Below are 19,045 nucleotides of genomic sequence, written 5' to 3'. Positions count from 1 at the left end.
CATTGATGCTTTTCTTCTGCTGTATTGCATGCAGACAAGAAAATGCAAGACAATGCACTATCCGTCTAGCTCAATGAACATTTGAAAACCACAAAAATTAAACTAAACGCACAAAGCATCATGTTTAGGAAAACTTGCAAGAGAACCCACTGAAGTCAATACATTCACAATATGTAACCAGGGAAACAATTTAATAAGTCTATACTTCTGTATGTGAAATTGGTATGAAGTTACCTGAAGGTCCGGGTTATGGTTTTCACATAAAAGCTGGAGAAACCTCAGAATAGGCTCCATGATTAACACCACTGGTCCAACTTCTTTACCTTCCTCAAGCTCCCCGCCCTCATTTCCTTTCCGCTGCGCCTTTCCTTGTAAATCTTTAGACGGGGTCTCCTGCACCACAAACTGATTGCGTCCTTAAAAAATGAAACCGTTATTTTGTGGGACTCCGTAATTGGTAAGAATAGTCGACAGATGATAAGGCCTGTAGCTCTGTAAAACGTAACTCTACTTTAATTGCACACAACATGACTTATCACTGACACATTTAATTTCTTAATTAAGTGTTGTTAAAATGAGATTTCTAGTTCACTCTGTAGCTTGCCATGATGCTGTAGCCACGGCAAAAAACCAAATCATTGCAGCTATGGCAACAGTCCATCAACTGGTGGGAGCAGGGGCAGGGATTCCAATGTGCCCCCCGAATTGTGCCCACCCCAGTGTACAGGTATCAAATGTGCCCCCAGTATTAGAAAGACCTCCTGCCCAGTTTAAATAGTGAGACATGCACCCAGTAGGTACCCCCCTCACTATATGTAGCCAGATGTGCTCCCAGTATTAGTAAGGTTGCCCCAAGTATAGGTAGACCGATGTGTCCCCAGTATTAGAAAACTCTGATAGCCAAGTGTACCTCCCATATTAGGTAGCCTCCCTCCTCAGGAAAGATAGCCAGATGTAACCCTACTATCAGGTAGTCCTCCTGACCCCGTATAGATAGCCAGATTTCCCCACCCTCCCCCCATCTTAGGTAGATTCTACACCTAGAACAGATAGCCAGATGTGCCCACCCCTCTGTTGAATAGCATCCCCCCCAATGTAGATAGTCAGATTTGACCTCCCAGTATTAGATAGCCTCCCACCCAGTATAGCCAGGTGTGCTCCCCGGTATTAGGTAACCTTCCCTCCCTCAATATAGATAGCCCTACGGAATTAGGTATCCCCACTACAGTATAAATAGCCAGATGTCCCCCCCAGTATTAGATAGCCTCCCCCAATACAGATAGCCATATATGCCCCCCAGTGTTAGGTATCCTCCCTCTTCCCCATATGCACTGTCACAGCGTCTCCTCTCGGACTCCTCCAGTGGTGCATGTAATGAGAGACACTACTAGAGGAAGTCGTATGGAGGAGACACTGAACTCTGCAACATGGTGAAGATCCCAGTGGTAAACAGGCGAGATCCTCCACACCACTCTGCAAATAGCTGAGTGAGGAGGGCACTTGAAAAGGCACAGGAGCGCACTCTGGGCTCTGTGCCCAAGTTGTTATTTTCATTTTCCTAGCTAAAAATCCTTAGTTGTCTTGCACTTAGTGCTACTTTTCCATGACTTCTTATCTAAAGGGAAATCAGAATTCCAATTATATTTTCGCAGTCCATGCGCAGACACACCCAGTTACTGCTTAATGAAAGCACAGTTACACTTTTACTTCTTTCAAATATATCATACAGTCTAAAGGATAAAAATGTTCATAAGCTGTTGCTGATAATCGGGTTTAGGCTCCCTGCACACTGCATGCAATTCCGATTTTTAATCGTTTATTTCACATGCGATTCCGATTCCCTATTTTTAATCATTACTGCATGCTGCGTTTTTCTGTGTGTTTCTGTTGATAGTATTCAGGGAAAATTGGAATTGCAAATTGGAATCGGAATCATAATCGGAATCTCCCTGCACACTGCAAATTTGCGATTCCGTTTCCGATTTGCAAATCCGATTTTCCGATTTTCCCTGAATGCTATCAACAGAAAAACACAAAAATGACTAGTCTTGCAGGATAACAGCACATTTAATAGAGTTGTTTCAAAAAATGTGATATTTAGATTTAACGCACCTTTGGCTTGCACGGTGTCTTCCGGTTCCTGGGAATCGCCAGCCCCCAGATCACTCATGTTCACAGACATAGTGGATTTGATCTCTTGCTGGGCACATTTTATTCGCTCATTAAAGACCTTGAAGAATTTTTCTGACTTATTGTCACCCTTCAGTAAGTTGTAAAATGAGTTCTAATAAAAGACAAGAACAATGTTTGTTTTTGGGGGTTTTTTTGTTAATATATCTGGGTTACAAATAAATCTGCTCTGTGTGCATTATTAAATTCACTAAGGCTCTCAGAGGAAGGAGAACAATTGAGAATATAAGTGATTCAGCAAGCCTGACCATTTTTTTTAATTATCTGCTATTAGAAAGCAGAATTTTACAGCCCTCTCCTGGGTCGTACTAAATTGTTTTAATCACTTAAAGAAAAAAAATGCATTGAGCAATAACATCACCATTTAGGAAAAAGGCAAAGTAGATTTAGTCTGATTATCATGCATGCTGACGCCGACCCCTCATGTTAGTACTCAGGGGTGTAACTACAAATGATGCCCCCCCCCCAGCAAAACTTTGATGGGGCCCGCCAAATGCTCACACCCTTACCGTATTGCAAGGGTCATAAAACAAGTTTGGCCATAATAATCCTCACATCCATAAGAAGTGTAGTCACAAAAACACCTGATCTAAAGGATGGATCCCTTTATCATCGGGAGTGAAGTAGTAGTTGGGCCCCCTTTACAGCTCTGGGCCCCCCTGCAGTTGCAGGGGCTGCTCCCTTGTAGTTACGCCCCTGTCAGTACTCTAGGAGTTGCCTGAACTAATGCTTTATAAATACATTTGGCAAGGTGTGCATGTCACTATAGTCACAACATGGCTGCTATTTCACGGATGGCAGGGGTGTCACGGGGCAGGGTGGTGGGGGTGCCCTGCCCTGTGTTGCAATAGATGCAGCAGCAGGGGAGAAGTGCAAAGAGCAGCAGCTGCTGCCGCTGTTCTGAGTATAGCAAAGCCCAAAGCATCTTTGAATTTCCCTCAAGCACTCCCTATTGGTCCTTTAACAGACTAATGGGAATCCTGGTCAAAAGGATTCTTATACAGCAATACCGCAGCTGTACAGAAATCCCTGGCCAAAGCATTGCAAGTTTCACCTAGGTTTCCAGGTGGTCACTGCCACCTGGCAACCCCGGCATGAAATTCACTGCTCTTTCTTTTGATATATCTAAATTTACACTACCGATAAGTTGATACATATTCTGTCATTTAACCCCAGATAAAACACTTTTTTTCCTATCATAAAATCAATTTTTTCAAAACTACAAAAAATGTTTTAATCTTTTCTCCTTAAAGTCATCCAAAGATGAATCTAACTAAAGATTTGGTGCTTACCCGGGGCTTCCTCCCACTCCATAAACTTGTCTGAATCCCACGCTGTCCTCCCACAGCCTGCCGCTCAGCAGTGATCAGCCCCGGAAACAGCTCAGTCGCGTCCAGTCTGGGTCGTCTGTGCATGCGCGGACCTCCCGTGCATGTGCAGAAGACCAAGACTGGATGCGACTGAGCTGTTACCAGGACTGCTCGTGGCTGAATGGCAGACTGCAGGAGGACGGTGTGGGATTCAGATGAGCTTATGGGGCAGGAGTGTGCCCCGGGTAAGCATCAAATCTTTAGTTAGTTTCATCTCTGGTACACTTTAACCATTTTAATAACCCAATTTAATCGGCTGCTGACCCTGTGATCAATGTGAACCATGGCTCACAGTGATCACGGGGTCAGGAGCCAATGAAATCATCTCCTCACCAGATCACCGAGCTCTGCTGTAATACCGACAGCAGGGTAAGTGAGCTACAATGGAGGAAGAGCTGCATGATCTGTGGAAGCATACGGCAAGCTAATAGAAATCTACGCCCTGGTAGGTGTAACAGGTCCCAATCAGGTAGATTTAACTTAGTGGGGTCCATAACCAGGTAACGTACCCTGCAAATGGTGATTCTAGTGTTTATGGAGTCTTTGCTATTAACCACTGAAGTTGTCGGCCATTGACTTGTAAAATGCAAATTCGAAAAATTAAAATTTGCAGTAAAAAAAACAAATGGCAAATGGTCGTTATTCACGAGGAACTGTTCGGCAGTAAATGTGTTTGGTCATCCCTACTAGCTTGTAGGCTAGCTAGCTATGGGGGGGGGGGGGCGGAGTGGCACGGGAGTGACAGTGTGCTGTTTGTGTTTTATATGTGTGTATTTTGTTTTGTTTGTATTTATTTTGTGGCGGATAATGATAGGAAACTCATTGCAATCAAATTCAGAAAAAAGCACTACTTGTATAAAGTGTTTTTGCATTGCCTTTGTATTTATATTGTTGCTTTAGTAAACTGTGACTGGGTTAACGGGCAGTGAGCTACACTTAAATGCCCCACAAACCACCCGCCTTACCACAAAGTAATCTCTGTATGGAATGTGCATCAATAACCAGCGGTAAAGATTGGAACACAACAGGGAGCTTTAGACTAATACTGTTTTGCAGAGGTGTTCAGTGCTGCTATAAGTGGATTTATTTGAATGACTATACTTTACTTTTAACAGCAAGCTGCTATGCTGTATTATAATTTAACAAAGAGACTATTTCTGAGAATTTCATACATCTACAATTTTCATTTCTGCACTAGTCTGAATCAGGGGTGGAAGGATCATTTTGCCTATTTGAAGATTTGACATGGATCAGACGGTGAGTCACAGTGAGTAGCTATTTACCTCAGTTTCCTAATCTGACAATTTGCTGCTATACGTAATATTATAACGCAATCTATTACATTTACTAAGCCGTTCACTTACTACCAGGGTCAGGCTTTGATATGCTTGATCTGTGCAACAAAACAGGGCATCATGCCCCCCACTGCCCCTCCCCAACGCAGGGCTGGATAGCTGCACCAGCCGGATAAGCCACAGCCTAGGGTGGATGCTGCATATGGAGCGGACTGAGCAAGGAAAGGAGACTGTACATTGAACTGGGGGGCTGCACATTGGAGTTTGCACATGGAGGAGGGGGGCTGCGATGCAGGAATAAGGCCTGCACATGAAATACAGATGAAAGAGGGGAATGCTTCATTTACTCATATGAGAAAGCGGGATGGGCAACTAGTGACAAAATATTCCAATTGTACATAATATGGGAACCCTGAGTGGAGTGGCAAAATCGCCACAGCGGTTAGTGTGGCCCGGACCACACCGACACCGGAGCCAGGGTATACATTCTTTAGCAGGCATGAGGTTTTGGTTTCCCCAGAGAACTAGTTCTCCTCACAGTGAGACCGCATAATCTTCCCCTTATCCTGTCTCATGGATTAATAGTGCGCACTGACTACGTTTTTACATTTTTGTACTTGACAAATTACTATTAATGCAAGGATTCTCACCACTCAGTAGACACTGTCCCTGTATGCTTTCCAAGGCTACAACCAGGGCTGGAGCTACCATAGGAAAAAATAGGCAATTGCCCCAGGGCCCCAGAGCCTGTAGGGGCCCCCAAAGTGTCCCTCGCCATCTTAACTGTTGCTCTCCAGGGACTCTGCAGAGTCTGTTAAGTTGGGAGGTGATTGGGTAAGGGTCAGCATCCAGCTCAGGGGCCCAGGAGGGAAATTTGGCTGCAACAAAGGGCCTCTAATGATGCTTTTGGTCAGGGGTGTCCACTTGAACCGGCCCTGGCTACAACTCGAGATGATGTTAGCTGGGACCTCCCATGGAAATGTCAAGTGTGTGGTATCCCTCAACTGATGCACCACTGTGCATATAGTGGGGACACTGTGGGGGTTATTCAAAGTTTAGTGACTCGAGTATAAGCCGAGACCCCCACTTTTGGGCCTTTTTTGGGCCCAAAAATTAGGCTTATATTTGAGTATATACAGTATTTGTTTCTATTATTAAAAATTACAATAAAGATAAAGTGGAAATGCTGCACATGAGACGGATGGAGGAATGGTGAATCTGGAAGACGAGTGCTACACACATGAAAGATTTAGGTTGCTGCATATGAGAGGTAAAGAAATTTGGCATTACAAGGCAGGAGGTATAAATCCTGCACTGACACAATGAAGCACAAAATATTCTGAAAAGCCACCTGCCAACTAAGAACAGCTCCAAGTGCTGCAGGTAGATTTTCTGCTCTGGGAAATGAGATTTGCTCCAATGCAGGTTTTATTGGGCTGCTGACTGATTGGCTCTTAATAGATCTGACACAGATGAACTGGTTATGAATCTCTGTTCTTGCTGTTCAGAAAGCCAGCACCTATTCAGTAAGGTGTCCTTGGGCTAGACTACCTAACACTGCTACTGCTTACTGAGCATGCCCTAGTGGCTGCAGTTCTGGCACTTTGAGTCAGCCATGGGGAATAGCCCTATATACATGTTATTTATCATAACTTGTCTAAATAGTGGCATTGTAAGGCTTTTGTGCAGGACATCACGGGCAATCCCAAGGTTTGTCTTGCTTACTCTTTAGGGAGCAGGAGCATTACTAGAGCATCTGCAATCGCTGTGTGTGTGGGGGGGGGGGGGCAGCTACCAAGCATTACTTCCTCTGATACAGGGGACTATACTTTAGATCAGGTGTTTTTGTGGCTACACTTGTTACGGGTGTGAAGATCATGATGGCCACACTTGTTTTATGACTCTTGTGAGATGGGACCCCAGGCTGTGAAGGACACCAAGGGGAGGCGAATTGGGCCCCCCAATCAAAGTTTTGAAGGGGGGCCTGATTAATTGTAGTTATGTCACTGTTAGGGGGTCAAACTCTCTGCTCCTCAGCTGAAGGGATTACATATTAACGTAAAGGATGGGCCGAAAGGAATTAGTCAGGCTATATCATTGTTAAATCATCTTCTCATTCTTTACTCTCACTCATAGCTCTGAGAGAACCAGAGATTTAAAGGAACCCTTCATTGGATCTAATTATATAAATCCACTATATCCTAAAAGGGTAGCTATTACTAAAAGTACTTTGCCACTTATTACCACACAACAGTTTTCCTTTTCCTAATCCATCTAACTGGAAACTATGTTGCAAATCAACCAAAGCATGGTCAGATCAGTTTGGCCTAGCCTCTCTGTCAATGGCCTACTCATCTCTTCCCTTCTGATGACTCCCACTTTCTGCTCTTGTGTGTGTGTAGTCCTTCTCATGGTTTCTCCTAGACAGCAATGAACACACAGAGCAGCTTTCTTGTTTCTGCAAAGTGTAAAACAAAAACGTTCTACTGGAGCATCCAAGTCCTATATAAAGCAAGTTGATGATTGAGTCCTCTAGACTACACCTATAACTGAAATGTGAATTCCAGGTGGAATAACTGTTTACTCGCAGAGACACATGCGCTTTGCTTCCAGTCTGGCTATTTTGGTAATACCTGTATCTCGGTGTTGCCTCCATCCAGCAATCTAATGGCCAATAAAATGCTTTCTTGAAATATCTTATCGTTCTTTGAGCTCATAATTAGATCCGCCACAAGTTTGGTGGCTCCTTCTCTGTCCAGTTTACACTGGATTGGAGCTATTACAGACCAGTCATGATCCTGACCTGCGTAAGGAATTCAAAATATTATTTCAACCGCAGATGAAGGGCATAAAAATGAAAAACAACATCAAAGTCAATGAAAGATTGAGTGTGAAAATATAGGTAAGCTATAGATAATGTCACACAATAATATCACCTGATTTAAAGTGCAGCCCAGCAGGCTGAATGAGGATTTTGTATATTTATATTGTACAATGTTTTTACATGCAGAAGATAGTGTAATTCAGCCTTGCAGCAGCAGAGGGATGAGGGACTGAAAAGATACTGATTTATTAGAGAGGAGAGGTGTTTATTACCGGTGGCAGAGCTGTCAGCTGTCTCGCCTTTAGCGCTTGACTTCTTGTTTTGCAGGTAATTACTCAGAAGGGCTTTCCTTAGTAAATTTCCCTATGGGGACAGGAGTGAAAATCGAGTCAGACAGGGTGGGAGGAAAACATAAATCGCAGGCTTCATTTATAAAGATGCTGAGTATCTGTGTACTAATAATGAACATGCTGAGCTATGTAGAGACGCTGCTTATCTGTGTTCTGATAATGAACAAACCCTTCTGCATAATGATGCTGAGCATCATTAAACACTTATGGTGAAACTGCTGTTCAGATTTAATTATAAAGCTAAAACTGATCTTACTATGTATATCACATATTTGTGAACTGTATACACCTGTAGAGAACACAGACAGCATCTGGCAGCTTTCTGAAATGCAACAGACACCTAATGACATTTATATCAAATATATATATATATATATATATATATATATATATACTGTATATATACTGTATATATATATATATTTATCATGACTTAACATACATGACTACTGGAACCTACAGTCCTGATCAGATGTATGAGCTTGATAGCAGTGGGATTTGTGTTTTCTGTCCACGCATGGTCAGTTATGATGCAGGGCTCCTGCATGCAACGGTTGCTTGAGAAGCACTCGTACCCGCTATCAGGCAATCCCCGACTGTGCCGGAAATTAACCACTGCCCTCAGAACCTGTTTTCCATTATTAACTGCTTCCTGACTGCATTGGTTGAATTCTACGTCCTGCAGGTAGCTGTGAGGCTCTGACAGGACGTAGATTTCAACTCCCCTGTGGCATGCTCCCATTGCTATCCCTGATTACGTCGCTCTCTCCCTACCGCAGTTCACTCACTCTGCCATCTGTATGACGGCAGAGCTCTTTGAGCAGGTCAGGAGGAGATTTCATAGGCTCCTGACTGTGTGATCACTGTAAGCCAATTCCATTGGCTTACACTAGTGGACAGGGTCAGGAGTCAATGAAATCAGCTCCTGACTGGCGCACAGAGCTCTGCTATCATAGCGACGGCAGAGAGAGTGGCCTGCGGTGATGGGAGAATGGCGTGACCGGCAAGAGTGGTAAGTGCCGTTTTGTGGTAACAGCAGTCTCTGGTCCTTAAAGTCCCACTACCCATGTCTGTTTATGTTTCTTAACAGCCATGGTAGTCTGGCTACAAGTTGTATCTGTATAGGCTTGCTAAATGGCACAGGGACAGCAAACACACACTCAATAAGGGGGTCTCAATGCTGGGGCATTGGTTCAGCACAAAATCACTGTAATCAGTTTTGGAAGCTATGTCAATTTTTACAGCCTGGTTTCAGAGTTCTAGCTTGTTGAAAGTGTGTGTTTTGACTGCAAAGATTTAATGATTGTATTTAAATTGACCACTACCCTCAGCACTTACTTAAGTTCCAGCAAGTAGAGCAAGTAGAGCACGGATACCCTTGTTTGTGTGTAAAGTAAAAGGTGTGAGGTTACAGCTGTCTTGAAGGGCACAGTGCTTGGATTTATCCACTCAGGTAAAACGAAAACTGATACAGTTGTCCAAAGCAGCCATCACAGTCTCCTTTATTTACCAGACACTTGATTGGTTGTTCTAGACAACTTTTACCCCAATATTCTCTACACCTATCTTGGTAAATAATCTTCACAGAGTCTCCCTGAAGTCCTGTAACATTTAGGGCCTATTTCCACTACACGCAGATTGGATGGAGAATTGATGCAGAAAAACTGACTCCAAAGAATGCCTATGGGAAAATCTGCATCAGAGAAATTGCGTTTACTGGAAACAGGCCCATAGGCATTCATTGGAGTTTTTCTGCATCCAATCTGCGTGTATTGGAAATAGGCCCTTAGTGGGTATGTAAGTTGGCAGAAGGGGAGGGTCGCTGATAGACTACACAAGATCTATTTTGGAAGCACAAATAGACAGAATAATGTTGTTTCCAATTGACAGTTGAATAGAGCAAACAAGGTAAATTCAATTATCAGGCGCAACCATTTTTTCCTTACTCGTTCTTCATAGTTATTTTTCTTCATAAGCATTTGTTGTAAAGTCCGTAAAACTTTTATACAAAGCTTCTCTTCGGAGGACATAAGATTTTTGGTATGTTGAATTAGCCTGAGGACAAAAACCATAGAACATCGTTAATGCATTTTCCAAGCAATTATCCTGGTCTTTCTAATTGTCTCTACTCAAAGCCAGATTATATATATATAGATTCTGCTCAGGAGTACCATTTATCACCGTTTTAAACAAAATGCAAACTTTTTCATGTAATTTATTGCCAATATATATCTTAAACGTCACTGTTATCTTCTCATTTGTCCTTAAAAAAAAAGAATGACACTAGTTAAATTTTAAGTGTTGAAGTCCAAATGAACTTGGACACTACATTAAAAAACTGCAAGAAAGCTTAATATGCAAACAAACCAACTTCTTTATCTTGAGGGTTGTAATGCAGTAGGTACTAAAAGGAAAGCTAAATAGCTGGTTCTGTAATTCAAAAATGCCATAGGACGCTATTGAGCATCTTTTCACTATATAAACATTTCCCCTAGGTCTACAAGGAAGCAGAGGCCATGAAGAGACAAGCCAATAAAAGACAATCACAGAGCTCCATAGGATTCCATACTTTGGAATGAAGGTCCAATTAAATGAAAAGAATAAATAAGCACCGTTATAAATAAGCACTAACAGTTAGGGCCCGTTTCCACTAGGAGCGGTGCGATGCGGCTACATAGGTGCCTTGAAACACATGCACAGCAATGGAAAAGTTTCCAATGTGTGCATGCTGTGCGGAGCGGTGCGGAGCGATCCGAGAATCTGCAGCATGCTGCAGATTCTCGCACGGCCGCATCCGCCCGCAGCTGCGTCCCATCTCCTCCAATACACTTCCACATCGGGAGATGCAGAAGTGATGCGGCCGGCGGCGGAAGTGATGCAATGCGGCTAGGTAGCCTCATTCGCATCACTAAGTAGTGGAAACGGGCCCTAAGGCCCCATTTACACATAATCAGTTGCTCTCAGTTATAACTGAAAGGGCAACTGATTTTCAAAGTACTGCCCATGCTTTCCTATGGCACCTTTCACACTTAAAGAGGAACTCCAGTGAAAATAATGTAATAAAAAAAGTGCTTCATTTTTACAATAATTATGTATAAATGATTTAGTCAGTGTTTGCTCATTGTAAAATCTTTTAAATCCCTGATTTACATTCTGACATTTATTACATGGTGCCATTTTTACTGTTGGCAGGTGATGTAGCTGCTGCATGTTTTTTTGGCAGTTGAAAACAGCTGTAAACAGCTATTTCCCACAATGCAACAAGGTTCACAGACAGGAAACTGCCAAGAGTACGTACTCAGAATTTCTTTGTGGGAGGGGTTTCACCACAATATCAACCATACAGCGCCCCCTGATGGTCTGTTTGTGAAAAGGAATAGATTTCTCATGTAAAAGGGGGTATCAGCTACTGATTGGGATAAAGTTCAATTCTTGGTCGGAGTTTCTCTTTAACGCGTTTTAACTGAAATCTTTTTCACAATGCACTGCTATGGAAAAGAAAAACAAACACGTACCAAGTGTAAATGGGGCCTTAGGGCTGGTTCACACTGCAAGAGCTTTTTCTAATCACTTGTAATAAAGCTCTTGCTAATGTATTGCTGTGGGTGTAATCCCACTTGAGCGATGTGATTTTATAAAAATCACCCATAGCATCGCATTAGCGAGAGCTTTTCAAGTCACTAGCGCTAATAAAGGTCTTGCAGTGTGATCCAGGGCTAATTGTCGAGGGAGAGGTCATGCTCTTGAAAGTAATCCCCCAAAACCTTTCTGATAATGAAAATAAAATCTCAGTACTCAATCTTTCAAAGTTACGAGTACACTAATCATATTCACTATTAAATACTTTCACCCATCGCCTCCATCTCTCCCCAATAAACCTTTACTGGAATTTATTAAAAACTGTTGACCACCAGGGATGGGGTAAGGGGAATTCTGGGAGCGTGTGTAGTAGTTGTCCCAGCATGCAACATGACCCTGCCTCAGGATGCCCGGAGGTGGGGGTAGACTTCAGTCTACAGTTAGGATTTTATTATTATTCAATATTTAGCACAATATTTAGCACAGACATCTTCCGTAACACTGCTCAGAGTATATTGTCACCTAACTGTCCCTCCGAGGAGCTCACAATCTAATCCCTACCATAGTCATATGTCTATGTATGTATCATGCAGTGCATGTATCATAGTTTAGGAACAATTTAGGAGGAAGCCAATTAACTTATCTGTGTGTTTTGGAGATTTGGGAGGAAACCGGAGTACTCGGAGGATGCTAGGCTTGATCAATTTTTAGTTTGGGTCGGCTTTAACATCAAATCTTCCCTGCTCGCTTTTCACTACATTTCTCCTTTACAAAATCTCTCATAAACTCCGATTCATCAAACTCTTCGATGTTGTCTCACATTACTTTTTTTATCACCTTTTATGTACAAGATTTCAGCATGCAGCAAGTGTAAAATAAGGTAAGAAAAAGGTAATGTTGAGAGCTCTAAAGTTTAACGAATCAGGCTACTAAATTCTAATTTACAAGATTTGCTGATAGAGGACTCTGAAATGACTGACTGGAATTATTTGTTAATTATACGCAGGGTGCAAGAACAGCATCACATACTTACTTTGAAATGAAGCCTCCACTTTCACATCGTACACGAGCATCAGTGCCTTCAATAAACAGCAGTTCAGGATGATGGAGGACATCCACAAGAACAGATTGCTCGGCTTCTACTAGCGGCTTTAGCTTCTCCTCCAATACATTTATAATTTCCTAAAAGAAATGAAATCATGTCGCTGCTGAATCTTACGTAAGTCCCAAGCCAATAACATAGTTAAGCATAGAGTTCACTCCATAAAGCAGAGATTCATGATAACGTGAGCAAATAAATAGGAAACCATTTCATACAACCAATCACATAACGGCAAGTGATTAGATTATGTATTAAATATTGGCCATCTGCTGGTCAGCCCTTCACAGTTATCAATTAACCCTACAACATACATCTGCAATGTTGGATACTGCAATAATATGCAAACACTTATATTTGTATAAAATGTCGTAGTTGGCCTTGCATCTTCAGGCTGATGGTCCTGTAATGTGATGGGCAGCTTTGCTGACAGATATGGAAGCTAAGCAACTACAATTACTTCAGTTTCACTTTGACTTTTACTATATTTATCATCACATAAAATGTAGCGTCCAGCAACATGCCAAAACAAAGGAGTCATAACATAATTTACTAACCTGTAACTTTTCCACAATGTTTTTGTAGTCCCACTGATTCTGAGTGCCGCTGGCCCGGGGGAAGGCTCTTGTTGTTGTAGATTGTTTGTATGTGGGCTGACTCCTCAGTGATGAACTGGAGGAACTGTTCAACAGAGAACTCACATGGGAATCTAAGTCCATAGGGAGGGCAATTCCCCGACTCTTGGCTGAAAAATAAATCAGGGAAAATTACACACATTCACATGCATTCGCATGTAGCACAGAGTTAAAGAGGACCTGAGGTGGTGTAAAAAAAAATGGGAATACTTAAGAAGAGGGAACCCTCTGGATGCTCCAGACACCTTCCATGTTCCCCCTCAGACCACTGCCTCTGCCAGAGATCCTCTACAAGTTTGCATCCGTGCTCCCCTTCATGCACAATCACAGCCATGCAGCACCATCGTGAGTACAGCCATGCCTGCACAGTAGCACAGTGCCATTGATGGGTGAGCGGTTCTGGCTTACCACACCGGCGCAGCTGTACTCACACAGGAGCAAGATGACCTAGCCATGATCACATATCTGACAAGCGCTCGTCTGATATGTTTGGGGGTCTGCATGCAGTAACAGTGGGGGCCAGGAGGACATGGGAAGCCTTTGCAGGATGCAGACGCTTCCCTCTTCTTAGGTAAGTACAGTATCTCATTTTTTCCTTAGGGTAGCATAGAGAACACTTACTTAACCTCCCTGGCGGTACAAAGTTTATGAGGCTGCGTCCGTGGGAGGGATTTTTAGAATAAAACTCGTTTTAAAGTTCGTAGCTAGTGCTAGGCTAGCTACCTGTGTCCCCCAAGTCACCCGCCACCTATCTGCTCTTCCCGATCACCGCCAGCAACACTCACCTGTTCGCAATGCTGCGAGAGCCGCAGCTTCCCAATTAGCTTCACTCGTCGCTATGGCGACGATCGGACATGACGTGATCGGAGTCATGACGTCATGTGCAGTTCCGATCCTCCCCATAGCGAAGCCTGGAGCTGATTGGGAGGATGCGCCATCGTGGGATCCCTGGGGGGTATGTATTGCGGTGGGGATCGGGGGGAGAGCGGAGGCACTTGGGGGGCACAGGTAGCTAGCCAAGTGCTAGCTGAAGAGTATTGCAAACATTTTATGAAAAAAAATCCTCCCGGGGCCATGCGATCCCCTGCGGCGGCTAGCCCGACACTGTGTCAGGCTTACCGCCAGGGAGGTTAATAAACACCTAATCTAAATGTATTAACTCAAGAATGGGTTTTATCTGGTGTGGTGGTGTCCTAGGTACCTGCCTCATATGTCTATGACTAAAAACAACCCTGAGTCCCTTCAGTGTGGAAGTAGTGTTAACAAGAAAGGGCAATTATACCCTTCTTATTGAGTAGAACCTTCTACATATATTTTTTATTTTATTTTGTACAACACTATACAATATATGGTTATTGACTCACTGCGTATTCTTGAATTTTATAAAATAAAGTACAGTTAATACATGTTGTGCAATTCTAGTGAAAAAAAAATAACAAAAAAACAATTGCTGCTTAGTTACTCTGTTGTACTGGTCCAAGCCCTATCCCATACAGCCATATCAATCCCTGCCATGTACTGATGAGGGCCAAAAGTCCAAAACAGGATGTCTACATGTGGGGTTGGTGTGGCTGTGTAATATTTAAAGCTATAGGCTTGCTATACACCAGCGGTTCTGGATGCTTGTCTGGCTTACAGGGGCGAAAAGAGATCATTTGCATATTCAGTAGTGGTGCATTGTGGGTTTAAGAAGGCAAATTTCACCCAGCATTGCTTATTAGTAGGAGGGCTTTTCGGTCACTTTTATCCCCCTGTACATTCCTAGTGGTTTTGATCACCCCGAGCTGCTTGGTTACTCTGTTGTATAAAATACAGAAACTTATTGCAGCTAGTTAGGTTTCAGTCTTCTGGCACATTGCTTATTGGTACCAACCCCTAACCCCCAAGACATGCCTAACACTTTCCATCATCTTACCCTGTTTCTAGCATTTCCTATCAGTCCCCTACCCTGTATAAGTATTATTTATTTCATGATGTGTCACCCTAATATTCACCATATATGTTTCACATTATTTCAATAGACTAATAGTCTAAGCATAGAAAATGCATTCTGGAAAGTGGGAACATTGTACAGACACACTTCTTGACTGCCTGTTCTATTTTATGGAGTGGGAAAGAGAAGCAAGAGGTGCTTGCTGCAGGGACTTTTCAGTAGAAAAGCAAAAGAGGTCAGTCATCACTGATCCAAAAATACTCATTCTGGTACAACAACTGCCCAATAAAAGTCATTTTTATAAAATGTTTTTATTATCACAGCTAAATATTCCATATTCTCAATTTTACACAGAAATAAGGCTAGCTACAACACAAGAAAACACCATTATTATCACTATATAATTATAAAGCACTGACACACGCCTCAGCAATTTAGGGAGAACTCTAAAACCCATTACATCACTACCTGTCCACATAAGGCTTATAGTCTAATGTCTCAGCCACTGTTTGTGGACAGTTTGTGTAGATGACAACTGACCAAACACTATTTTTGTTTTTTGTGAAGTTGGAAAAAAGCAGAGGCTATCCCTATGAACAAAACCATGCAAACAGCCATTTGGAGAGGTATAAACATAGGAACTCTGGTGGTAAAAGGCAACATATCCTAAAATCAGTGTTAATTATCGGCAATTGGGAGAGTAGGGCACCTGATGCAGATAGTAGCTGACCAGCTACTACAAAGGAATTAATGTAACTAGCAGTCATCTTAAATTTGGGGCTAGTGTTAGGAGTTATGAGGGGAAGGTTCATTTCAGGCACTTGAAGAGAGGTTTAGCCTTAAAGGGGCACTATGGTGAAAAATTGCAAAATTTTAAATATGTGCAAACATAGACAAATAAGAACTATTTTTTTCCAGAGTAAAATGAGCCATAAATTACTTTTCTCCTATGCTGCTGTCACTTGCAGTAGGTAGTAGAAATCTGACAGAAGCGACAGGTTTTGGACTAGTCCATCGCTTCATGGGGTTTTCTCAGGGATTTTGTTATTTTCAAAAGCACTTAGTGAATGGCATTTGCTCTGTCCAACTGCCAAAAAAATGTGAAGTGAGCAGGAAGCTGGCCAGCATCATTGTTTAAATCCTTTTTAGGGAATATCTTTATAAAGAATAAAAGCCTTGCTGAGAATCCCCTATGAAGAGATGGTCTGACACTTCTGTCATATTTCTACTACCTACTGTAAGTGACAGCAACATAGGAGAAAAATATTATTAGTATATTTTAAATTTTACAATTTTTCGCCATAGTGCCCCTTTAAGTGTTAGGTGTGTGTATGTATGTTGTTAGTTTTAGGAACTAGAAGGGGAGGGTTCAATTGAGAAAGGGCGCCGGGTAAGTGCATTGTAACATATCGGTAATGTATATTACTAGTATTTTCTACTAGCAGCACCACTTGGCGCCCAACACATGGAGTGGCGCTGTAACACGTACTCAATCTAACCACCTAGCCACATTGGTTTCAACCATTACTTAACACGCATAGTTGGAATAGTGTTTCAGTTCCTTACCAACCATAGCCAAGGCCCGTATACATGCCTCTACTCCGCCCTTAAACTGGTTCTGAAGCCAAGGACACTCAAGAAGTCGGGCTGTGGATTGGAGTAATTGAACAACTATGGCCTGATGAGTCTGAAAAAAGTAAAGCAATCGCTGTTGTTTCAACACAATGCAAAGATACTGGCACTTAGTACAGATAGTTTTATTTAATCAATGGATACATTTGTTTTGCACCTTTCTGCACAGAATTACATTTATTTCAAGAGGAAATTGCATAAAGGCATGTGTGGTTTTTTTAAATAATGTAACAACAAACAGTAGCATTGACCATATGATAGTTGAATAGAAAATCACATTTAGACGCTTACAGTTTGACAATAACATCTGCTGTACATTGCTTAAATGGAAGCTGGTATTTAAATCACAAGAACTTTGATGAATAAATCCAGTGGAATGGAAAGTACTATGGATGGCAGCATACCTGTAGGGAAGTGCTGTTTTCAGAAAACGGGGAGTTAAAGAAGGACCTTATTGTTTCCAAAACCACAGTGAGAACATACTTTTCCAGTGTGCCATCCGGAATACGCTTGTCTCGCTTGCTGCATACCTGACAAATAGACAAATAATTAAGTACATCATCGCTTTCACACAACAGAAGGCCAATGCACGTCATTACATCCTGCACATATCCCAAAAAAAACAAGACAATTGTTCCTCATTATAGAGAATGCAAGGCCATGCAGATCATTCCTAATCCCTGTGCTGACTATGCCTCCAGAACTGCTGGTGTACTCTACTAAAGTTTACCTTTTTAAACAGCTCTAATAGGTGCTGTCCATATATGTGATGGGAACAACCTATGGCAGTGATTTCCCAAAATGATTTCTACCTACTGTAAATTCTGGAATTGAGTCTTTCAAACACTGAAGCCACAATCCCAGAAAGCTGTTAGTCTAAGCTATGGACAAGCCTCAATGGTTTATGCTACTCTGTGTATATGGTATCCCATATTTGTCTCCCTCCCTGCCATTTTTTATTATAAATTTCACAGAGAGCTGAAAGGTAATCCTGTGAGAAGGATTCCTACCACAAAGCTTGTGAGTTATTATTATTATTATTATTTAGTATTTATATAGCGCCGACATATTACGCAGCGCTGTACAGTGTATATATATATCTTGTCACTAACTGTCCCTCAAAGGAGCTCACAATCTAATCCCAACCATTGCCATATGTCTATATTACGTAGTGTAAGTACTGTAGTCTAGGGCCAATTTTTTTTTTTTTTTTTAGGGGGAGCCAATTAACTTATCTGAGTTGAGTTTATCTTAGGGCCTGTTCATACTTGCTGCGTTTGTAGAACGCGTATAAATTCAAAGAAACGCAAGTTGAAAAACGCATGCGTTTTTCTTGCGTTTGAATGCGTTTTCTATTGCGTTTTGCACAAACACGTGACCCAGGGGAAAAAAAAGAATTATGGGAACCGCAGAGGAAAACGGACGCTAAAAACGCAATAGTACGCGTTTTTGATACGCGTCCATAGACTTTCATTGCGTCCGTTTTTATGCGTATCGCACAGAACTGCGTGCAGCAATGCGGATGAGAAACGTATGCGTCTCATACGCATACATGTGAACTAGCCCATTCAAAAGCATTAGGAGCCGTTTCAATGCGTTTTTTGTTCCAGTACGCGTTCCCTGAAAACGGCTAGGAACGCATATAGTGTGAACAGCATAGCATCGACTGCTTAGTAGTACATAACGATTTGGCAAGTCTGAGAGAATCAGAGGTTTATTTGTTTTTTGTCTGTGGGGGCCACTATTGTTCTATTGAAAACACTACTTACCTTACTGCTACATTGATCTTTTGCCTTAAGGTATACCCAAGGTGTCATGTAACATAATGAGATAGACATGTGTATGTACAGTGCCAAGCATACAAATCAATAGACTATGTTCTTTTTTTAAGGTATTCAAGTGACAGTTTCTCTCCAGTTGCGACTAAATCAGACAATAGTGTAACCCTCACTGATGAGGAATTACCCCATTACACTTTTTTCTGAAAGAGAACAGCTTCTCACTGCAGGGGATAGATAAAAAGGTCCTATTTCCTGGCTGTGGGACACACCCTGAGGAAAGGATACGTCTCTATGACAAGAAACGCGTCAGTGGGTGGGGCTTGAACCACACATGGCGTCTGGCATCCCATGTGTATT

At 42.2% G+C, this 19,045-nt stretch overlaps 1 protein-coding gene across 5 annotated transcripts in view; it reads right to left on the bottom strand.

Moving 5' to 3' along the window:
- ITPR3 (inositol 1,4,5-trisphosphate receptor type 3) overlaps window positions 1–19,045 on the bottom strand; it is a 357,611-nt gene that overhangs the window by 112,009 nt on the left and 226,557 nt on the right. For all 5 annotated transcript variants that reach the window (XM_068269377.1, XM_068269380.1, XM_068269378.1 and 2 more), the window contains 9 exons: window positions 17,312–17,437; window positions 16,842–16,962; window positions 13,265–13,452; window positions 12,642–12,790; window positions 9,976–10,084; window positions 7,952–8,042; window positions 7,489–7,658; window positions 2,113–2,284; window positions 235–416 (listed from right to left, as the gene is read on the bottom strand). In XM_068269377.1, the coding sequence (XP_068125478.1) occupies window positions 235–416; window positions 2,113–2,284; window positions 7,489–7,658; window positions 7,952–8,042; window positions 9,976–10,084; window positions 12,642–12,790; window positions 13,265–13,452; window positions 16,842–16,962; window positions 17,312–17,437 (1,308 nt within the window). The remainder of the gene's footprint in view (window positions 1–234; window positions 417–2,112; window positions 2,285–7,488; window positions 7,659–7,951; window positions 8,043–9,975; window positions 10,085–12,641; window positions 12,791–13,264; window positions 13,453–16,841; window positions 16,963–17,311; window positions 17,438–19,045) is intronic.

The sequence above is a fragment of the Hyperolius riggenbachi genome, chromosome 2 (genome assembly GCF_040937935.1).
Source record: "Hyperolius riggenbachi isolate aHypRig1 chromosome 2, aHypRig1.pri, whole genome shotgun sequence".
Taxonomy (NCBI): domain Eukaryota; kingdom Metazoa; phylum Chordata; class Amphibia; order Anura; family Hyperoliidae; genus Hyperolius; species Hyperolius riggenbachi.
The sequence above is the reverse complement of the archived record's forward strand: the minus strand, read 5'-3'. Positions and strand labels throughout refer to the sequence as shown.